At 45.7% G+C, this 19,916-nt stretch overlaps 12 protein-coding genes and 1 non-coding gene across 13 annotated transcripts, besides 4 other annotated features; 6 read left to right on the forward strand and 7 right to left on the reverse strand.

Moving 5' to 3' along the window:
• Positions 1-163: 163 nt before the first annotated feature.
• EFM5 (protein-lysine N-methyltransferase) lies at positions 164-910 on the forward strand (the record flags this gene model as incomplete). The annotated part of the gene is made up of 1 exon (NM_210901.1): positions 164-910. The coding sequence occupies one exon, from the start codon at positions 164-166 to the stop codon at positions 908-910; it is 747 nt and encodes a 248-aa protein (NP_985547.1).
• Positions 911-1,046: 136 nt separating this feature from the next.
• Positions 1,047-1,054: a centromere (Chromosome VI centromere CDE I element).
• Positions 1,047-1,238: a centromere (Chromosome VI centromere).
• Positions 1,055-1,220: a centromere (Chromosome VI centromere CDE II element).
• Positions 1,221-1,238: a centromere (Chromosome VI centromere CDE III element).
• Positions 1,239-1,423: 185 nt separating this feature from the next.
• On the forward strand, positions 1,424-2,476 carry ERG26 (sterol-4-alpha-carboxylate 3-dehydrogenase (decarboxylating); the record flags this gene model as incomplete). The annotated part of the gene is made up of 1 exon (NM_210902.1): positions 1,424-2,476. The coding sequence occupies one exon, from the start codon at positions 1,424-1,426 to the stop codon at positions 2,474-2,476; it is 1,053 nt and encodes a 350-aa protein (NP_985548.1).
• A 117-nt stretch (positions 2,477-2,593) lies between these two features.
• Positions 2,594-6,286, reverse strand: VPS8 (CORVET complex membrane-binding subunit VPS8; the record flags this gene model as incomplete). The annotated part of the gene is made up of 1 exon (NM_210903.1): positions 2,594-6,286. One exon carries the CDS (start codon positions 6,284-6,286, stop codon positions 2,594-2,596), a length of 3,693 nt encoding a protein of 1,230 aa, NP_985549.1.
• Positions 6,287-6,466: 180 nt separating this feature from the next.
• On the reverse strand, positions 6,467-7,344 carry EFB1 (translation elongation factor 1 subunit beta; the record flags this gene model as incomplete). Its single annotated transcript, NM_210904.1, has 2 exons — positions 6,467-7,007; positions 7,265-7,344. The coding sequence occupies 2 exons, from the start codon at positions 7,342-7,344 to the stop codon at positions 6,467-6,469; spliced, it is 621 nt and encodes a 206-aa protein (NP_985550.1).
• On the reverse strand, positions 7,062-7,154 carry AGOS_AgSNR18. Its single transcript, NR_149365.1, has one exon. It is a non-coding gene; the product is annotated as an AgSNR18 (small nuclear RNA).
• A 380-nt stretch (positions 7,345-7,724) lies between the features above and the next one.
• SFH1 (Sfh1p) lies at positions 7,725-8,876 on the forward strand (the record flags this gene model as incomplete). Its single annotated transcript, NM_210905.1, has 1 exon — positions 7,725-8,876. One exon carries the CDS (start codon positions 7,725-7,727, stop codon positions 8,874-8,876), a length of 1,152 nt encoding a protein of 383 aa, NP_985551.1.
• Positions 8,877-9,143: 267 nt separating this feature from the next.
• Positions 9,144-11,285, reverse strand: AGOS_AFR005C (AFR005Cp; the record flags this gene model as incomplete). The annotated part of the gene is made up of 1 exon (NM_210906.1): positions 9,144-11,285. The coding sequence occupies one exon, from the start codon at positions 11,283-11,285 to the stop codon at positions 9,144-9,146; it is 2,142 nt and encodes a 713-aa protein (NP_985552.1).
• A 414-nt stretch (positions 11,286-11,699) lies between these two features.
• GET1 (GET complex subunit GET1) lies at positions 11,700-12,428 on the reverse strand (the record flags this gene model as incomplete). Its single annotated transcript, NM_210907.1, has 1 exon — positions 11,700-12,428. One exon carries the CDS (start codon positions 12,426-12,428, stop codon positions 11,700-11,702), a length of 729 nt encoding a protein of 242 aa, NP_985553.1.
• Positions 12,429-12,722: 294 nt separating this feature from the next.
• AGOS_AFR007W (AFR007Wp) lies at positions 12,723-15,281 on the forward strand (the record flags this gene model as incomplete). Its single annotated transcript, NM_210908.2, has 1 exon — positions 12,723-15,281. One exon carries the CDS (start codon positions 12,723-12,725, stop codon positions 15,279-15,281), a length of 2,559 nt encoding a protein of 852 aa, NP_985554.2.
• Positions 15,282-15,353: 72 nt separating this feature from the next.
• Positions 15,354-16,226, reverse strand: DOS2 (Dos2p; the record flags this gene model as incomplete). The annotated part of the gene is made up of 1 exon (NM_210909.1): positions 15,354-16,226. The coding sequence occupies one exon, from the start codon at positions 16,224-16,226 to the stop codon at positions 15,354-15,356; it is 873 nt and encodes a 290-aa protein (NP_985555.1).
• A 176-nt stretch (positions 16,227-16,402) lies between these two features.
• On the forward strand, positions 16,403-17,029 carry OCA6 (protein-tyrosine-phosphatase; the record flags this gene model as incomplete). Its single annotated transcript, NM_210910.1, has 1 exon — positions 16,403-17,029. The coding sequence occupies one exon, from the start codon at positions 16,403-16,405 to the stop codon at positions 17,027-17,029; it is 627 nt and encodes a 208-aa protein (NP_985556.1).
• A 28-nt stretch (positions 17,030-17,057) lies between these two features.
• DDI1 (Ddi1p) lies at positions 17,058-18,476 on the reverse strand (the record flags this gene model as incomplete). Its single annotated transcript, NM_210911.1, has 1 exon — positions 17,058-18,476. The coding sequence occupies one exon, from the start codon at positions 18,474-18,476 to the stop codon at positions 17,058-17,060; it is 1,419 nt and encodes a 472-aa protein (NP_985557.1).
• Positions 18,477-18,652: 176 nt separating this feature from the next.
• On the forward strand, positions 18,653-19,510 carry MAG1 (DNA-3-methyladenine glycosylase II; the record flags this gene model as incomplete). Its single annotated transcript, NM_210912.1, has 1 exon — positions 18,653-19,510. The coding sequence occupies one exon, from the start codon at positions 18,653-18,655 to the stop codon at positions 19,508-19,510; it is 858 nt and encodes a 285-aa protein (NP_985558.1).
• Positions 19,511-19,916: the final 406 nt, after the last annotated feature.

The following is a 19,916-nucleotide window of genomic DNA, read 5'->3' on the forward strand; positions in this document are numbered from 1 at the left end:
TTTGGCCTCCCTAAGGATCGAACGGAAAAATCATCATGTAGCCAGATCGTTAAATATGACATTTGATATTCCAACCGAAGATGAAGGTTTAGGTATATTCGATTTTTAACTTACAAGCGACATCCAGCAGGAGGTAAGAAGCTGTCTCGAACTTTATAGAAATATGTCTGATTCTGATTCTGATTTAGAATTGCAACTCTCATCACACGCTCTTGCAGCATTACAGGAGTTCAGACAGGAGGAGGAGGAGAGACAAAAAGAATTCGAGCGGATGTACAACAATGCGGATGAAGAATTTCAAACAAAGAAGAGGCAACAAGGTATGGAACTCTTCAAGGAAGATTGGCAATTATCACAATTTTGGTATAATGAAGAAACTGCCAACACCTTGGCCAAAGCTCTACTTGATGGTGCTGATGAAGATACATGCATTGCAGTTGTGAGCGCACCTTCCGTATATGCTGCCATTTTGAAATTAAATGATGATGAGATCCCAACTAAGCATATATATTTACTGGAGTTTGATAAACGATTTGAACTACTTGCAGGCACTGACAAGTTCCTCTTTTACGATTATTCTAAACCTTTAGACTTTGACTCTAAGCTGAAGGGAAAGGTTGACCGGTTATTAATTGACCCTCCTTTTCTCAACGAACATTGTCAGACAAATTCATCTATCACAGCGAAGGCTTTACTGGCCCCTAAAACTGATACGAAAACAAAATGTGGTGTTCTGAAGCATCGCCTCATCTCATGTACTGGAGAAAGAATGAGGGCAATTATCAAGAAAAACTATCCTGATACCGAGATTACTACATTTCTCCCTGAACATATGAATGGCTTAAGCAACGAATTTAGGTGCTATGCTAACTTCGAATGGGATGGATGGAGCTTTTCCAAGAAAGATTAAACTAATCGCTGATTACTTTGTTTCAATACATAATATGTAGCGAAAGTTTCGATTTAAACAATTAATTATTTAAATTTATTTATTTATTTAGATATAAAATTATTAATTATACAATTTCATTTTATTCAATATTGTATCACATGATCAATAAAACCAAACTATTAACAAATTATTAATATTAAGAAATTATTTTAAATATCTATATTATTTATCTGCAAGTTTTAATATATTAAATATATTATAAAAATATTTATATACAAATTATTACTATGTATATTATAAACATTAAATTAAATATGAATATTATATATGTATGTCTTTTCCGAAAATATTTTTAAAATACATATTGACATTAAATTTATTTCGTTTTTAAACTTTTTTCAAAAAAATAATTTTGTATTCTACTGTAAAAGAAGGCCGTGCAACATTATTCAAGAGGTTTTAAACAGTTGTCTACAAGCAGTCATCTTATTTGAAACCTACAACTTCTCTTGAAAAGGCTTAGAAAGAGAAATGCCCGCGTTAGAATCAGTATTATTAGTTGGTGGTTCTGGTTTCTTGGGCTTGCACTTAATAGAGCAGTACTGGAACCTGACACCTAGGCCTGATATCTATGTGTTTGACATACGGCCACTGCCTGAGAAGATTTCGACTCAATTTACATTTGATCCTACGAAGATAACTTGTTACCAAGGTGATTTGACTTCAGCAAAAGACGTAGAGCATGCGATTAAGTCAAGCGGCGTTCGGGTTCTTGTTCACTCAGCATCTCCCATGCATGGCAATTCCCAAGAGATCTATGAAATGGTTAATGTTGAAGGAACTAAGAATTTACTCGACGTTGCAAAAAAGTGCGGCATAACAGCTTTTATCTATACATCATCAGCTGGTGTGATATTCAATGGCCAAGATATCCATAATGCCGACGAAACTTGGCCAATTCCTGATATCCCAATGGATGGTTACAATGAGACGAAGGCTATTGCTGAGAAAATGGTTTTAACAGCGAACGATCCACAGAATGGTTTTTTAACGATTGCCCTACGTCCAGCTGGTATATTTGGTCCAGGTGATCGGCAATTAGTGCCCGGATTAAGACAAGTTGCGAAACTCGGCCAGTCAAAGTATCAACTTGGCAATAACAATAACTTATTCGACTGGACGTATGCTGGTAACGTCGCAGATGCACATGTACTAGCTGCAAAAAAACTACTAGATCCAGCGAATGCGTCTTCTGTTAGCGGGGAAACCTTCTTTATTACGAATGATGCGCCTACCTATTTTTGGGCTCTTGCTCGTGCGGTGTGGAAAGCCGATGGCCACATTGATGATAAAGTTGTAGTCTTGAATAGGCCAGTTGCACTTGTTGTGGGATACTTATCCCAATTCTTCACGAATTTGCTCGGTAAGGAATCTGGGTTAACTCCCTTCAGAGTAAGGGTTGTCTGTGCGACTCGTTATCACAACATCTCAAAGGCCAAGAAGTTATTGGGATACAAACCATGTGTTGATCTTGAAGAAGGTATAAAAAGGACCCTGCTTTGGATGGACGAGGATGCCTCGTGATAAGATCTTTTACAGCGTATCCATTCTGTTTAGCGCATTTATGTACTAGGATACTTTATCACAAGGTACCTTGTGCATAATCTATTATGCTAAAAACATAACTCGTTAATGATATACTTATTTGTCTTCATAACAGGCGAGACAAGAATATGAATCTTGACTTTGGCCCATATTTCGCAAGCATCGTTCGTGGAACCCATGTCGACAGCGAAATATAATAAGCCCTGTAGCGGTAGATACACGCTCCAATTCTGTGCCTCTTGAAAGCTCTGAAGACTTCCAATCAAGGAATTCTTGAGTAGCAATACCGACACCCCATATTCTTCTCCCGCATACTTCGCATTCGTAGTTCGAAATAGACCAGCCAGACTCTAACTTTTCAATATATTCATTGATAACTGTGCCGGCAGAATTGTCGACTATTTTCATAATCAGCTGTTGAATATGTTCGTCTACTATGTGTGCTTTTAGTAAATCTATTATGACCTCTCTGATCAGATGTATCTTTGTACCTGTAATATCCTGCTTGCTTAACACATTTACCAATATATCTCCGAATGGAGACTCATTTCGTCCGGGATTGGTCGTTTCCCATAAGGAGAGTCTCAAAATAACATGTTGTAGTAAATCACGCTCAGTGTGCTTACCACCTTCAGCAATGAAGGAGTAATTTTTTATGATGCTAACCAATAACTTAGTCCAGCACTCAGTGGCAGCATCCGTAGAATTTTCGCAGATATCAATGCCGAGTTGCACAAAGGTCTCCGCCTGTTTGAAATCATGCTCTGCTATTGCGTCCACGAAAGCCGAGTCAGAAACATTCAATGCTTCAACAAAAGAACCTAGCTTCATGTAGATAAAAATAATGCTCTCTCGGTCTCTAAACTCTTCAAGAATCTTTATAACCCCGCACACATCGAGCTTGCAAAAGTCAATCCTTCTTAGCCACTTCCTGAGGGCTTTAAAGTCACATTGTTCACAGCATAGTTGTATATACAGGTGTTGAAATTCAGGATCCATCACTTCTGTACGATTCAATTCAAATATTTTCTCCAGGAAGCGCTTTTTATATTCGCCTGATATTATTTGATTAATAATATCCTCTACTCCACCATCCAAACTAACCAAAACCTCTGCTATAGCATCTACTTGTTCCAAAATGAGAATTGTATTGATGTTTTCCCTTATAACCTTAATAACGTCTGATCTTTCTGATGTTCCAGACATCGTCAAACTTATGCTTTCACTCATGACATCCAATATTGTAAATTTAGATTGCTGCAAGTCTTGAGATTCAATCCTTAATCGTAAATAGTCTGCTGGTCGGGGTATATTCTTGTAAAAATAAAACAGTACTCTATCATATCCGGAATCTTTCAAATATATGATAAGTTCATCCATATTACTGGGTTTGTAGCTGGCAAATAAGCATTCTAAACTTTGTTCACATTCATTTTTCAGCTCGTTAATATTGGAGGTACACATGATGGAAACCAACTCATCCAGAGTTGCGTGAGAGACGGTTAAGAACTGCGGGAACTTTGGAACAGCCCGGGTGATGAAAACTGCAATCAAGACTTTTCGGTAAACATCATTACTGGTTTTCAGAAGTTCGAGAAGCACATCAACCAAAAACTGTCTGCTTATTTGCAAGTGGTGGGCATGCGCATCGGAGTCCTCTACGCGATCTTCATTGAGGAATGGGTCGTCAAATACCTTATAGAACATAGATAAACATTTCTTCGGATCGTGTTTCAGTAGCACCTGTAAATAAGGGTATGCAGGTTCCAATTCCGGATTATCAGTGGTAAAAAGTTTGTCTTTCGAATCTGTCGGCCACTTCAGAGCAGTTCCACTGCACAAGAAAGAATATATTTGGTGTTTAGCTCTTAACGATGTGTCAGCACTTATAATTGTACGAACTGGATATTGCAGGCCCAATAGAATGCAAGACAAATAGTCATAAATATCAAACATGGGATTGGGGTCATCTTTATCAAGTATGGCACATTTTTCATCCTGTTTAGTTAGCTTGCAAATGAAATCGACGAGAGGTGTGAGGTAGTCATCAAAAATATTATTCCATAAGTGCATAAGGACGCCATACAAATTGAACTTCCGGCATATTTTCACAGCCATGTCAATATCCAGAGATGACTGATTCAATGTTACTATCAGTAATTCAATCATCTTCAGGTTTTTAGTTTCCGCATAATATTGTAAAACTTCCTTGAGCAGAAACGGCGGTAAGCTGAAGGGAGTCCCCTCCAGTATTTGATTGGATAGTGCGTCATAAAATGCGTCACTATGGGTATGGTCCAGCAACTCAAAGATATCTTCCAAAATTTGCGTCAAGCTTTTCTCGAATAAAGAACCTACCTCTATAATTAGTGACAGCAGGTCATAAAACTTTGCGTATTCCACAGATTCCTGATTGATTAAGAACTTTACGCTTGCTAAGGATAAATTCCTGAATGGTTGAGTTAATTGCGACTTCCTCTCCTCGCTATCATCACTTAATTGGACTAGAGCTGCGATACCTGCGCCGTGGGTAACCAGGTAGCCTATCGCCTTGTGGGCGCCGCAGTAATTGCCTGTCTGAACGTATTGTAAAAGTAAATCGGTCCATGATAAGAACTTTCCATGTTTAACCAGGTATTTGGTTAGGAAAAAAATCTGCTTATCCAAGCAAGTGAGGGAGCGTTGCGATGGGCTGGCAAAGCCTTGTACTGAAAGATCGACACTCATAAGAACTGGCGCGGCCATTGTAGTGTTTAAAACAGTCATCATGCCTCCAGAAGAGAGGACACAAAGTGTATTTAAGGCAAGCCATTGAACCATTGCCACGGTCTCTGTAGTATTCCATGACCATGGTTCCTCTTTTGAAACTATTACACGATCCCGAGTAAACCCTTCTATATTGACAGTATGGACTTTGGAACCCAAAGCGTAGGCCAGCGAACTTGCTCCAGGCGACCATGCAACAAAACCAGAACTGACAGTCTCATTTAATCGAAGACTATGAAACCATTGTGTCGCCAGAATAGGGTTCACCGATATAATGGTTAGGCTATCGTGGCAAAGTACCGCAACCAATTGCAACTCAGGATATTCGGATAACCTAGGCGATGGTTCACTAGCCAGAAGTTGGCTCTTCATCGAATTTATGTTCAGCAGCGACTTTGACTTACACGTTAATTGCCATAGCTTTCCCCTTGAGCCACGATGAAGCCAAACCTGTCCACGGGTATCGCTTATTACTACACCAGTATGCCTCTCGGGTAGAAATCCCAACCCATTGATTGTATAGCCTTGATGGTGATTAATGTGTAAAATCGATATTATGTGATTACTGGGGTACTCTGGGCCTCGGTTCAAGTCCCAGATAAAGACATCTCCCGAAGAATATGCAACTGCAATATAGGTACCATCGTCGGAAATCCTGATAAGCGACACGCAGCTCTGAAAAGCAGTAGCCTGTGGCACAAGCGTTACTTGCAGGAACTGTTTATGGTTAAAGATCAACACGGGGCCCTTCTCAGTTCCAACGAGAAGGTATAATGGCGTAGAGAATATGGATGAAGGACCACCATAAAAAGACAACGCAGGATATATCTGTTGCAGTGAGGCCCAGTTCACAGCAGAGGTCTTCTGGTCATCGAACGGGCTATATTGGCCTAGCATCTTCATTTCATAAGGCCGTGCTGCGCTGCGCTCTCCTTGCGGCGAACAGCTGATGGGGGCACATGGCTTATCAGAACATTCGCTGTCTTCCAGAAAGCTGGTGGGTGTCCTCTCCTGGCTCCCCATTGCACAGTCTCGGTGTGAGTTTGGCAAGTGCGGCGTTCAAACGGGGCTTTTTGCACTGCAAGGCGCAAGATTCCTAGAACATTTATTTATATTATAAACTAGTAGGTGGCGCCATCGGGCGCCGCTCCGGATATACAGAGAGCATACCTAACGTACACAACAGCCGCGGCCTGAGCGCACTTACAACTTTTGCATAGCGGCGATGTCGGTGGACTGGACGTGGTCCTCGTCCTCCTCAATCAACTGCTGCAAGTCGTCCAAGGAAACCTTGGCGTCCTCGACAACAAGGTTGATCTGCAACTTCTTGATACCGAAACCAATGGCGATCCACTGGTGAGCACCCCAGGATAGACCGTCCATCTCGATCGACTTGACGTTGGCCAACATCTCCTCCAAGTCGGTCTCGTCGTCCCATGGCTTGACGTCCATGGTGACAATGGACTTGGCAGCTGGCTTTGGCTTGGCCGCCTTTCTGGCGTTGTACTCAGCCAATCTCTGGGCCTTCAACTTCTCGGCCTCCTCGTCGACCTCGTCGTCGGAGCCGAACAAGTCGACGTCGTCCTCGTCCTCCTCCTCTTCGGCAGCAGCAGCCTTGGAGGCAGCTGGCAAGGACTCAAACTCCTCCTGCTTGGAGGCAATGTGGTTGAACCATCTGGAGAACTCTGGGTAGGTCTCCTGGAAGGCCTTGAAGGCGGCAACATCGGCCTGGGTGGCAGAAGTACTGCGTCGTTGTTAGTACCGTATCGCTCGCACGCGGCGTGCCATGCAGGCTGAATCAGAAGTGTGCTGTCTAGGCACATTCTCTGTGTCACTCATACCGGGGGTCTTACTTCCCGTCATAAACACGGACCAAAGATTTCGTTCATCATTAAATCAGCCTGCATGTGCTAGCCTGCGGTCTCTTCGCCGTAGCGCTGCCACCGAAAAAATTTTCAGTCGCCTCACCCGCGACGCCAGAGACACTGTGTAAAGACATACCCTTCGATGTAGGACTTGTCAGCCAAGAAGCTGTTCAACTCTTGCACAGTCTCGATCTTAGAGAAGTTAGAAAAGGACATTGTGATGTATCTGGTTCAAGTCGAACTATGTACCAGAAGGAAGAGAAGTGGAAGTAATGAGAGGGAGAACATTAAAACATTTTTTTTCGCTTTAATTTTTTCGCTGGCGGACAGACAAACCGTAGCTAGCGCCTTGGTGTAGACGAGTAGACAGACTGAACTTATATGCGCCGTGAGGCCTCGAGCGCCTAGGGCAGATACTGCCGGTTTCTGCTGGCAGGCAAAGCGCTCTTCGCTACTGACCGGGGCGAGTAGGGCTGGTGTTTTCTAGGGCTGAATGTCCGGGTAACACTGGCGGGGTGAGAGCGGCGGATGCGTGGTCTTTCAGAGACGTTATTGTTGGTACGAGACAGGCGGAGAGGCGAAGGGCAAGAGCCAATATGTCGCAGCTACTGCCCCAGGCGTACCTCACGAACTTTCACAACCGGATAAGGAACGAAGATGTGCCGCTCTTCATCACGGCCGCGCCGACGCGGAACCATAAGCGCGCTAAGGTGGTGAACTACTCAGAGTACGACAATGACTTGCTGCTGGACGACTTCATAGAGCAGGACCAGAACGACGACGACGAGAAGGTGCACAGCGACAACGGCAAGGGCGAGGGCGAGGAGGTCGGGCACGAGGACGCGGTGGCCAGCAACAACAACCTGCCCGATCTGGAGCAGCAGGACGACCCGACGGGCATTCTGCGGTACCCGCGGATCCGCGAGACGTTTCTGCAGAGCAAAATTGCGGTGCGTTACGAGCAGGTGCTGGAGGCGGGCGTGGGGGGCTCCGGCGAGGCGGTGGGCATAGCGGAGGACGAGGGCGCGGGAGCGTACTCGTCCTCGTCGCAGCCGGTGGTGATACCGATCAGGCTGAACCTGGAACACAACGGCCACAAGATCATTGACTTCTTCACGTGGAACCTGAATGACCACTCGCTAACGCTGGAGCAGTTTGCCCAGATATACTGCCAGGACCTGGACTTTGCCCACAATCTGTCGCTGCAGAACCAGATTGTCGCTGCTATCAACGACCAGCTGCAGGAGTACGAGACTTTGGCGTCTGTTGTTGTGCCCGATCTGCATGTGATCATCAACCTAACGTGCAACCTTGACTCGAAGCTCTACGAGGATAACTTTGAGTGGAATCTCAACGACCAGACGCTCTCTCCGGAGCAGTTTGCAGAGCTGGTGGTTCAGGACCTGGGCCTGACCAGAGAGTTTATGCCGGCTATTGCGCACGCCCTTTACGAGTCTATTTTAAAAATCAAGAAGGATTGGTTGGAAGGCCACCTCAACCCGGAACATGTCGCCAATGGAGCAGCCTTTGGGTGTCTGTCGGGTATCAGACTGGACATCGACACATTGGGCAGTAACTGGTGTCCTAAAGTAGAGGTTCTGTCGCAGTGGGAGATAGAAAAGCGCGAAATAGAGAAAGAGAGGAACATGAGAAGACTAAAACGCGAAAGTGCGAAAGTGGATGACAGGCTTGCTAGAAGAAGAGGGAAGAGGCGGATGGATGACTTGGAAACAACGATGAGAATATAGATAGATCACCTCAATAAATAAATCTGTAACTATTATGAGTAATATATATGCCTGTATGATGATTTTTGGGCACAGAACCGAACGAACACGGACCGTGCGTGAAAAGACCAATGTAAGAAGTGACCGGAGTTAAAGATGAGATTCTATTAATACACGCCGAAAGGATAGATCAGAGTCCAGCTGTTTAAAGGGTAAGTAGTAGAGACTTACGGTATCAGGTATAAATGGACCGGCGAGACTGCGCCTGGCCCTCGATTCTTCCTGGAATCAACTTTCCGCGAAAAGTTCATATTTGAACTTGTAAAGTACCCAATCAATTTCTAATTTGATATCCTCGCAGAAATCAACCAAATGAAATTTAACATTGTCAGCAGTATGCTGTAGATGTTTCTTAAGGTTTTCTCGACGGCAGTTGTGTAATTTGGTGATTATATGATGCCCGCAGAACCAGCACTTACCAAAGAACAAGCCTGCAGCAGGCTGTGTGGCTTGGCCCTTCACCAGAAAAGGGTACATATTTGGGAACTCCCAGTTACTATCAATAGTTGCATGATGCGGTTTAAGCAACAGCTCGTCTGTATTCTTCCATTCGTATTCGTGTTCCGGGTCCTGGAACAAAACCTTGAGTGACGGCGGCAAAGGTCTTAAGAGACGTTTTTCATAAATATATGGCGGATACTCATTGAACAACAGCTTCAAAGATAATGGCATCTGAGAGAACATCGTCCTTTCAAAAGCATATATATCATCGTAAATGCGATCTTCATCAATGGTTTTCATTGTCCCGCAATTTGCTGCCTCAAGCGAAGGCTTACCTAGTGTGCATATTAATGGTGTATCCGAGAGATCGAACAATACACTTTGTTCAGAATTGTACTCCAAGCTATTTGTAGCCTCTTGATCTTCGTCTGCTTCTTCTATTTGGAGAAGGTCTTGTTTTGTGTGCCTCACTGTACACCATAGGGGAACCTCAACACCCTCTGGGACTCTTTGTAGAACGACTGGCGCAAGAACGGACTTCAAAGTGGGATCTAGAAACTGACTTCCGACTGTTTCTGCCTTTCCTGCCGAATTCTCAGAATCTGGTAAACACAGCGACGTCTCACTGCCCTCAAACTGATTCAACTGGTTCACCACCCGATCCAAAATATCTTTCATAGTTCCCATGGCCTCGTTTGGGTAGTGTCGTAGAGATAATGAATTGGACTTCTCCGTTGAAAAACCGCTATTACTGTTCTCTAATGCGGAATATCGCAACGACTGGTTTGTGTTCTGGTCATTCGCATCAGTAATATTATAAATACTGGACTGCAGGCCTTCCTCGCTGTACCGGTTGTATATACTGATGGCACTCTCAATCATGCTATTCAACCTATCTATTTCGTTACAAACCGAGCTTCTGGGCCTCGGTAGTGGCATTGCAACAGTGTTACTGTCGTTACTTGAAACAAGATCCGTTGGATGACTAGAGAACGTAACTGGTCTGGATTCATGCATAGCCAAACTGGGGATACGCTGGTCGGTGTCTAAATTATTGTCATTCATGTATTCGTCAAACATTCGGATCATGATATCTGTTATTTTACGGACAGTCTCTATCTGGGTCTCTGAGTCTAAAACACGCGAATGTAGCCCTGTGTCTGCGTATGTACTATTGGCAGAATCATTGACAGTAGGGCATCGAGATAGGTAGATATCGGAATCATTTATCAACTCAACAGGAGCAGAGGCACTTCTATGCAAAACATCGACGTTCTTAATATCCGTGTGTGGGAGCTTCAGAGGGGCCGAGCATATAATGTCATTTCCTTCGAAAGCGTCCTCATCTGTAGTCAAGGAAATAGTGTTGTCGCTCGTGTCTGTTCTATTAGAGCTCTTCGGAGAAGGGTGTGGCGCCTGACAAACTGCGCGGGATTTGTCCTTCTGTACCTCACCAGAATGAAATCGCTGCTCATCTCCAGATCCTGGTCCAATGCGATGGATAATACTCCTCGATTTCAGGCTTTCGTACCGAAATAAGCTATCCAACTTCGGGGCATTAATATGATCGTATCGCCATAGCTGCGCTTCCACGCGTATATTGTCAATGGCATCTCGCATTTCATGCAAAACTTGCCGCGTATCTGCGAGGGCTCTATAGAACTTGAAGCGAGCACCCTCACATGCATCATGATAGCTCTCACTAGCGTGCACCAAGTTCAGCTGCGCACGCCTCAATTTCTCGTAGTATGTTTGTTTGAATGTCTGGCGGAAACCTGCGGGCATTCTGAAGTGTTCACGTAACTTCTCCTTCAAAGTGATCTGATTGTATGAGGCTGAGCCATGTTCTGGACACATGCTCGCAGAAAGACTCAGCGCCGTATCAGGGCCTAATTGCGAAGACCCGTTACGCATACTATTGTTGGCCATGATAATCTATGTTGCCGGTTCCTTGTCCTACGGCCAGCTTCCGATGAATAGCATTTTCGTTTAAATAATTATACAGCAGGGTGTTTTGTGGTTACAAGCTGTTCAAGGACAATTGTGGACTGCAGACGTCTGGGCCTTTAACCTGAGCGAGTATCTTGCTTGTATTAGGAACTTTGACGCAACGTCGGTGACCCAATATATAAAGCTCAGATATAACTCTCAATCGGAGAACGATGAAATCAGCTATTTATGTGCCAATTCCCAGGTGGAGTTTGCGTATGCTCCGCATCTATACAAGCAACAGTGTTCGGCTTAATTCGAAGCGTCATCAATGGGTAGCTCACAGCTCAAAAGACCGCTACTGCGCTCGGCGGCTGGCGAGCAGGCGCCACGTTGCGCATTCCGGTGTTCCCATCAGTTCGCACTGGCGGCTTGCGCGGTGCGCGCATGAACCTTGGCGGTTTCCGTGGCTACCTGCGGATTCTGCTCTCGAAGAGTTTCCAAGACAAACTCTATCGCACCCAGCACACGTAGCAACGCAAAGAGCCAGATACCGAGCGACACCGCGACCGACGCGCCCTCGCTGAACTGCTTCATGTTGAGCGGTGCTAGGGCCATGTACAGCCACCCATGCTCCAGCGTACCCTCGATGAAGCGAGGGAACATGCCTTTGGGCAGCGCATACACTGGCAGCTTGCCCTTGTAGAACTTCAATGCAGTGAAGGGCACGGTGACCACAAGCAGTTTCAGTTTCGCCAGCCGCGCCTTCGTCGCCTCCACACTTTCCAGGTAGTTCTTACGGACGCGAGCAATGTCGCGGTCCAGCACGTCCAAGCGGCGGTTGTTCTTGGTCCACTTGGCGTAGTGGTCCTGCGCGCTCAATGACTGCTGTTGCTGGTGCAGCTCCTGCCGCTCCCTGATCAACTGCTGTAATCTCTCGGGCGAAGTCAGCTTCGTAGCTAGCAGCCCAGTTAAATGCCATGACTTATCTGCCACCAGAAATGCCAGCACTAGTAGAATCCAGTAGTCCATTTTTGCTGTGCAGGCCTTATCGGAGGTTTTACTGCTACGTAAGAGTAGGCGAATTTCGGTTCGCAGCTGCGCCTTTAAGCGAACACTGGGCAAACAAACCTCCGTGTGCATAGTGCAGACCAGCGTAATGACGCTGCATAGAAGCCTAGAATGCCGCTTCGAGGCTATTAGTGCTGTTTATAAGCTCAGGATCAGATACGTTATGCTCACGTGACTCTCGGAGCTCTGGTGAAGTCGCGGCGGCGTTGAGGGGGCAGGTCCACAGAAAATCGAAACGACAAATATAGCTCACACATTTGTAGCAGTGGCACTACCAGTGGCTAGAGTAAGTGGAAAACAGGAGCAGAGGCTGGGGGTTTTCGGTGATCAGCGACAGGGCTAGGCAGGAAGAAAACAATAGAAGTTATGCCGCATATTCAGGAAAGCAGGGTCTGGTGCAGGTCCATCAGCCAGCTCTCCCATCTCGCTGAACAATTTGTCACTGAGAATGGAACTGAAAGCACGGACATGAAACTGTTGCTCCAGCAGTGCGTTGACACGTTGTCTAACTATCAGGATGAGTGCAAAAAGATCAAAAGCGTGTCGAAGCCGGTGCCCTCTAAGGAACTGTATGACTTATACGAAACAGCATATGTTTACTTCAAGATCGTATCGCTGATCGTCTTGAACAAGATCCCGAAGCTCGAGGAGTACGCGCGCGCGAAGAGCGATGCTGTAGACCGCACGGGCAAGCAGCTGCTAGAGATATACAACATGTTGGTGAACCGCCTAGTCAAGGATGATCGGATCGCAGAGATCAAGAGGTTTGTGAAGGAGAACTCGCGGCGGGACCCGGAGGCGAAGAACGAGCAGATCGGTGTGGAGAGTGGCAAGAGCATTCCGGCTACGCTTCTCCGCAACCTGCTCATGGGCCCATCCGCCTCTGGAACTGTCTTGCTTGTGGACGTTCGGCCCCGCCTTGACTTTATGCGTTGCCATATCAAATCGTCGTCTATTATCTGCATAGAGCCCGTCTCGTTCAAGGAATCGTATACAGATATCGATCTTGGAAAGAAATCGATGATTACCAGTCCTGATGCCGAGATCGCTTTGTTTCAGGATCGCGACAAGTTCGACTATATTGTGGTTTACACGCAAGACAGTGAAAAGAACAAACACAACGTGCAGCAGCAGCAACTTCTAGTTGACTTATTGATAAACCGTTCCTTTGAGAAGGCGCTTGACAGGACGAAGGTCTTCATTTTGGCTGGCGGGTTTTCTGAGTGGTCTAATGCGCACCCGGACTTCTGTGTATCTTCACAGGGAGACAGCGTTTACCTAAACGGAGATACCTCTGGCCTCAGCTTGCAGTTAATGCCACAGACTACTCCTCAAAAACAGTATAATAATATGTTCCAAACGATGCTATCCGGACCGACTGACGTACACGGCATAATAAGGAACCCGCATAATTTTCCCACGCAGCAAAAATCAAAACTAAAGAGAGTTCCTAGCTTTAGGGATTACTTCCGAAGCTCCTCATCGTCGTCTAATATAAACGAAAGACCCGGCAGTGTCCCTCCACAGCTTTCAAATGGTTCCACGATTTACCCTGAAACGCCTAAATTGATGACAAATGATGAGTATATGAAATCTTTACCGCAATTATCTCCAATTACTGCACGGGCTATAACTTCTCCATCGAGGGCTCTTTCCGCGGTTGGAGTATCAAAATCTTCAGCTTCGAATAGTATCTCAAGTCTTTTGGCGAATAGTGGATCAGCCAGCCCAATGAAGCCACCAGACACACCGCTACCTTTCACGGATTCCATAAAGACCCTTGGGCAGCAGAATCTTACGGTGGCGGTATCGAATCTAAATTTCAGTGTTGGGTTGGTCAATTGTGGAAACTCATGCTATATGAGTTGCATCATCCAATGTCTTCTTGGAACGCAAGAACTATGCACGATGTTTTTGAATAATTCATATCAGAACCACATTAATTTGAACAGCAGACTCGGCTCTAAAGGTTTATTGGCAAGATATTTTTCGCAGCTCATTCACCAAATGTATCAATATGGCAAGGATATCAGGAAGAAGATGGGTAACGAGAAGACGGCTGTAATCCCAACACAGTTCAAGATTGCATGCGGATCTATAAACTCCTCGTTCAAAGATAACACACAACAGGACTGCCAAGAATTTTGCCAATTCCTATTGGATGGCCTACATGAAGACCTAAACCAATGTGGTAACAATCCTCCTTTGAAAGAGCTTTCAGAAGAGGCTGAGAAAATGAGGGAAATGATGCCCATGCGACTGGCTTCCGCAATTGAGTGGGAGCGTTACTTGACGACAGATTTCAGTGTCATTGTAGATCTCTTCCAAGGCCAGTACGCGTCTCAGTTGCAATGTAAAGTGTGCCAGAGGACCTCAACTACGTATCAACCGTTTTCAGTCCTTTCCGTTCCAGTGCCTAGCACAAGGACATGTACACTTACCGACTGTTTCACTGAATTTACCAAAATCGAAACTTTGGAGCAGGAGGAGCAGTGGTCTTGTCCTTCCTGTAAAAAAAGACAACCTTCCACTAAAAAGATCACCATTACGAGGTTACCTCGTAATTTAATTATTCATCTCAAACGGTTCGATAATATGCTAAACAAAAACAATGTTTTTGTATCCTACCCTAGTGTACTGGACTTGACTGCATTCTGGGCCAATGATTATGACAAAAAAGTCACGAACAATAACGTAGAGCTACCTTCGAGAGGGCAAGTTCCACCTTTTAACTACCAACTATACGGGATAGCTTGCCACGATGGAACCCTACGTGCTGGCCACTACACAGCGTATGTTAACAAAGGAGCTGTACTTGGCTGGTGTTACTACGATGATACAAACTGGCGGCAAATCAGAAGCGCAAGGGAGTATATTACCCAAAACGCATACGTATTATTTTACCATCGTATACACAGTACATGATGACATAACTCGGGGAAAATAGTGATGATATGATATAGATGAGGTATATAAAACACCGTTGTAATGTAAATCTTACTCCCATTCGTCATCATCAGATTCAGCCGCACTCTCAGAATTGTCTTTGGGGAGCGGTTTCGTGCGAGATACTGTGCCAATGCGGGTTTCCACCTCACCCTTAGTGTTGGTGATCTCCACAACTTCTTCATAGTCTTCGTCATCATCGTCCCAGGTAAGTTCTTCCTTCAAATTGCTCTTCATATCATAGCCTTCCAACACCGAACGTCTGTTTTCCTCAATACTGAGTAGTTTATCGCGCTTACTGAAGTATATAGCCCAGAATGTTGCATACTTGATGCGTGTTGGGACGATCGTATTCATGAGTTTTCGGAGCGCTTCATCTTGCTTCAATAAATCTGCTATTTCCTCCGTGCGTTCTTCGATATTAATTTCTGGAACCGGGTCTTTATAGGCCAAGTACAGATTCTGATCGGTGGCGAGTTGCCACAACTGAGCAGCCGTGCGGCTTCCGGCATCGCGTGCAGTAGACTTGTTGGTCGTAGACACATCATCCGAGCCTCCTTCAACGAACCTGACGACGTTATTCAACTTGCCCGAGATGGTGCCTGTCATCGAGGACCAAAAGGATTTCTGGGACACCTGGTTCCAGTAGCTCTGAGCTGTCTCCTCCACGGTATGCAGGTTCTTGTCCAGCGAATTGAGCACAGACTGTGCCTTCTCCGTCAAATTTGCGTCTAAAGGAAGCTGCAGCTCCACGTATTCGTCGTCATTCATCAGGTTCTTGATCGCATCCGCGGTGCGCTGGTACTGCTTCTCCACCTGGCGCTCCAGAGTGTGGAACACCTGTTCCGTTCTCTCATCGTGAGGATTCGCGGCATCGTTCTGTTCTTGCTGAGCTATTGCCGCTTCTTCATATGCAAACTCCATCTTAATTTCCCTATAACTTATCTTAGCGTATTCAGTGTTGGTTGCAGTCACACGGGGTAGGATGGTAGCCCGCTACCATAAAATGATTATTTCAGTCTGCGCCGTCAGAGTTCAGTAGGTGACAAAAATCCCTTGCGCCCAACAGAGAGACAGACACTGTTAAAAGATCACAGACCATGTCTGATAAGAATATAACATCCATGCAACTCGTTAGCCCTTTGAATTTTAGCTGCGTGCAGCCCAAACTATATCGCGGATCATACCCCAGGCCGATTAATCTACCGTTCCTCAGGACTTTGCAGTTAGAATATATTGTATCACTAACACCAGAACCAATAACCAATGACCCGATTCTGAAGAATTTCTGCGAGGCACAGGGCATAGAGGTATTCCATATACCCTGTAATATCGACAAGGTCTCGAAGGGCAAGCCAAAGATCAAGAGAAAGAAGAAACAGGTTCCAATAGAGTACGATGTGGTAGTGAAGTGTGCGCAGTTTCTAATAAACAAAAATCACTATCCCTGCTACATACATTGTTCTAACGGTCAGCTGGTGACCTCTTTGGTTATAGCCTGTCTTCGGAAGCTGTCATACTGGAGTACCGTGTCGATATTCAACGAGTACCTGACCTACATGTCTAGCATCAATATCCATGAGAGGGAATTTATAGAGAGCTTTAATTCGGAAATTGAGATTAGCGGATTAGATATGACGGAGAAGGTGCCCTGGATACTAGCAAGCAATATGAAATCGAACTCGGAAAATGATCTGCTTCCAAGCCTGAGATTCCATAGTATATAGGCGATGTACGTATATCCGCACCAATGGCTTATTGAAATAAAAATGCGGCGGCATATTCGGCATTCCCCTGCGAGTGGTCCAAGGCTTTCAATACCTCTGCGCGGGAGAATCCGAGATCCATTAGCCGCCGCACGTCTTCCTCAGCATGAGTGCGTTCTGCGGTCGCGGGGGTTGATCTGTTCAATAGAGCCGATCCGACACCAGCATCACGAGCCTCTGGAGCAGCTTTCTGGTTTCCCAGCGGGGATGTCGACGGCAAATTTGTAGCCTCAGCACTAGGATCCATATCGAAATGCTTAGGAATCTCTGCCTCCGGAAGGAAGGGCGTCACAATGCCAGCAATCTTTAACACATTTTCTTTTAGATCAACACAGGCCTGATATCTCCTGAGCATATCCAATCCTAAAAGGAGGTCGACGTTGGTGTCTAATACAATGAAGCTACAGGGAATAAACTGTGTCTCAATCTTGACTTGGGCCGCATGGACCCTGCCGATGATCTCTCCCTTACCTACTCCCCTGGCAATTCCGCGAAACCGTTTATCAACAAGGCGGCCCAATCCGGTCCTCTCTGCTAGAGCAGTTGACATTATGGTGGACTGTGCTCCAGAATCGACGAACGCCTTCACAGGATGTCCATTGATCTCCATGTTAATATAAAGCATATTCACCGATGCAAAAACCTCCGGCGTATACTCCATGGCCTTGTGTAGCTGTTCGTCTATCTCCTGTTGATTGATCAGCTCAGAAATGCGCGCCTGGTTACTAGGATCATCAGGGTTACTCATGAGCTTCACATATTCACTCTGTGCGGTGCCCATCTGGTTAGCAGCTTGCTGCTGAGCCCTTCTGTGCAACAGTACAGGCCCTATAAGCTGCTTGAAAAGTTGACTGTCTTGAATCAGCTGATTCACACCAGGTATCGGGATATTGGATGCTAGCGAGGGACTGTTGAGCAATGATTTTCGGAAAGTTTCAATATACTCGTCTTCGGGTGTAATAATATCGTTGGCGGCTGCAGGTCCACCGCTAGGGCTGGTCGGCTGTGTGGGTACCGCCGCAGTTACCGCCGGCGATACAGCAACAGGTACTTGCGCAACAGGGCTCACAGTCGTAGCTTGTTCCGCAGGTGTGTCCCTAGCGACTGCAGCCGCCTTTGCAGCCGCCTTTGCAGCCTTTGCGGAGGCCTTTGACGCCCGTGTTGTAGAGCCTTCGGTGGCCTTCTTCTTTATCGCCTTCACAACCACCAACGACTCTCCAACTATGCCCAGTTGCATTAGTGTCTTCTCCCGGTCGACCGATTTTAACTGCCGCATATTATGCCAAAGAGCCTGTTCATTCTCATCGAAGTCTATAAGTGCCATGAAGTCCATCAAGGTTATATCATCGCTCAACTCGAATGGACCTAAGAGCTCGTCCGTGACTTCATTACTGACGGTAACGTTCATAGTTGGTCAATAGGCAGTAGACCTTCTTGAGAGGACAGAAAAGTAGTTGGAACCGCGGACTCAGTCAAGACACTTCTCAGATCCCGCTTTTTGCCACTGGCAGATTATTAATAAATTATTTGCGTATGACGACTGTAAGGTAGAAAGATGCCATTTACTAAGGCGTCAGCTACGATATGAAAAGGGCACGTGAGGATGTTGGTAATATTCCTATAGAGTACTTATCACGGCACAGTGACGCCTTTGAGAAAGCCGTCCAATATATTCTGAGTGTTGACTCATCATTGTTAGAAGTCATCGTCGCCAAGGAGTTTCCACAATACCTGATAGCGACAGAAAGACAGCTTACATTGCAAAGCCATTTCAAACACCTGGCGAGTGGTATAATCACGCAGCAAATTAGCGGCGCCGCAGCCCGAAGCATCAAATCCCGAGTGGAACAGCTTTTCGGTGGTACATTTCCAAACTACGTGGAATTACAATCCAAGTTCGCAGCTGGCGACTCTGCGAGTCTGCGAAAGTGCGGTCTTTCTGCGCGCAAGGTATCGTACGTTGAATCGCTCACGGCGTACTTCAATCAGAACGAGATGCGCCTGAAGCATCTTTTCAATAGCGGCAGTGACGCGGAAATAGTTGATGATCTAGTTCGAAATGTTAAGGGTATTGGCCCCTGGAGCGCCAAGATGTTCCTGGTCACGAGCCTACATCGCCAAGATGTTTTTGCCGCGGATGACCTGGGTATAGCAAGGGGCTGTTCCCGATATCTGACAGCGAGGCCAGAAGTGCTCAAGAAACTGATGGTTTCTCGAACGACCGTTAAGCGAAGTAAGATAAAGCATAAGAACAGCAACTGGCGCATATATGACGAGGATATTGTGGAAAGTTGCGGGCAACTATTTAAGCCGCACCGGACATTGTTCATGTTTATTCTTTGGCGGTTATCAAGCACGAATATCGATGCTCTGCTGAACACCAACCCTCAGCTAAGCGTTAAGCCTTTGATTGAGAGCAATCAGACACATTCAATCCATTAAAACAGCTTATTGGCCCCAAACCGGATTAATTAGCTGCATAATAAACATACCTACAACATTGCCAAGATCAGCACCGCTAGGAGCACCATAGGATCGCGTGAGGAGCTACTGGAGGAGGCGGAATCGATATAGAGACTAGTCTTCGTAGAGGTCGGATTGTCTAACATTGTCTTTGCGCTACTTTCTCAGCTGCTGCTACAAAATTCCTCTCCTGCTTTATATCGTTTCGAAGGCCAGTCCGAGATGAAGCGAAACTCAGATCAGTGATAAACCGAAATAATTAGCCACATATTAACCCTACCCCCATCATTGCCGATAGCAGGACCGCTAGGAGCACACTCCTGGAGGTGCGTGATGAGCCAGTACCATTGGGAAGCTTTTCCCCATGAGGTCCTATACAAGTTGA

This window comes from Eremothecium gossypii, chromosome VI (assembly GCF_000091025.4).
Source record: "Eremothecium gossypii ATCC 10895 chromosome VI, complete sequence".
NCBI lineage: Eukaryota > Fungi > Ascomycota > Saccharomycetes > Saccharomycetales > Saccharomycetaceae > Eremothecium > Eremothecium gossypii.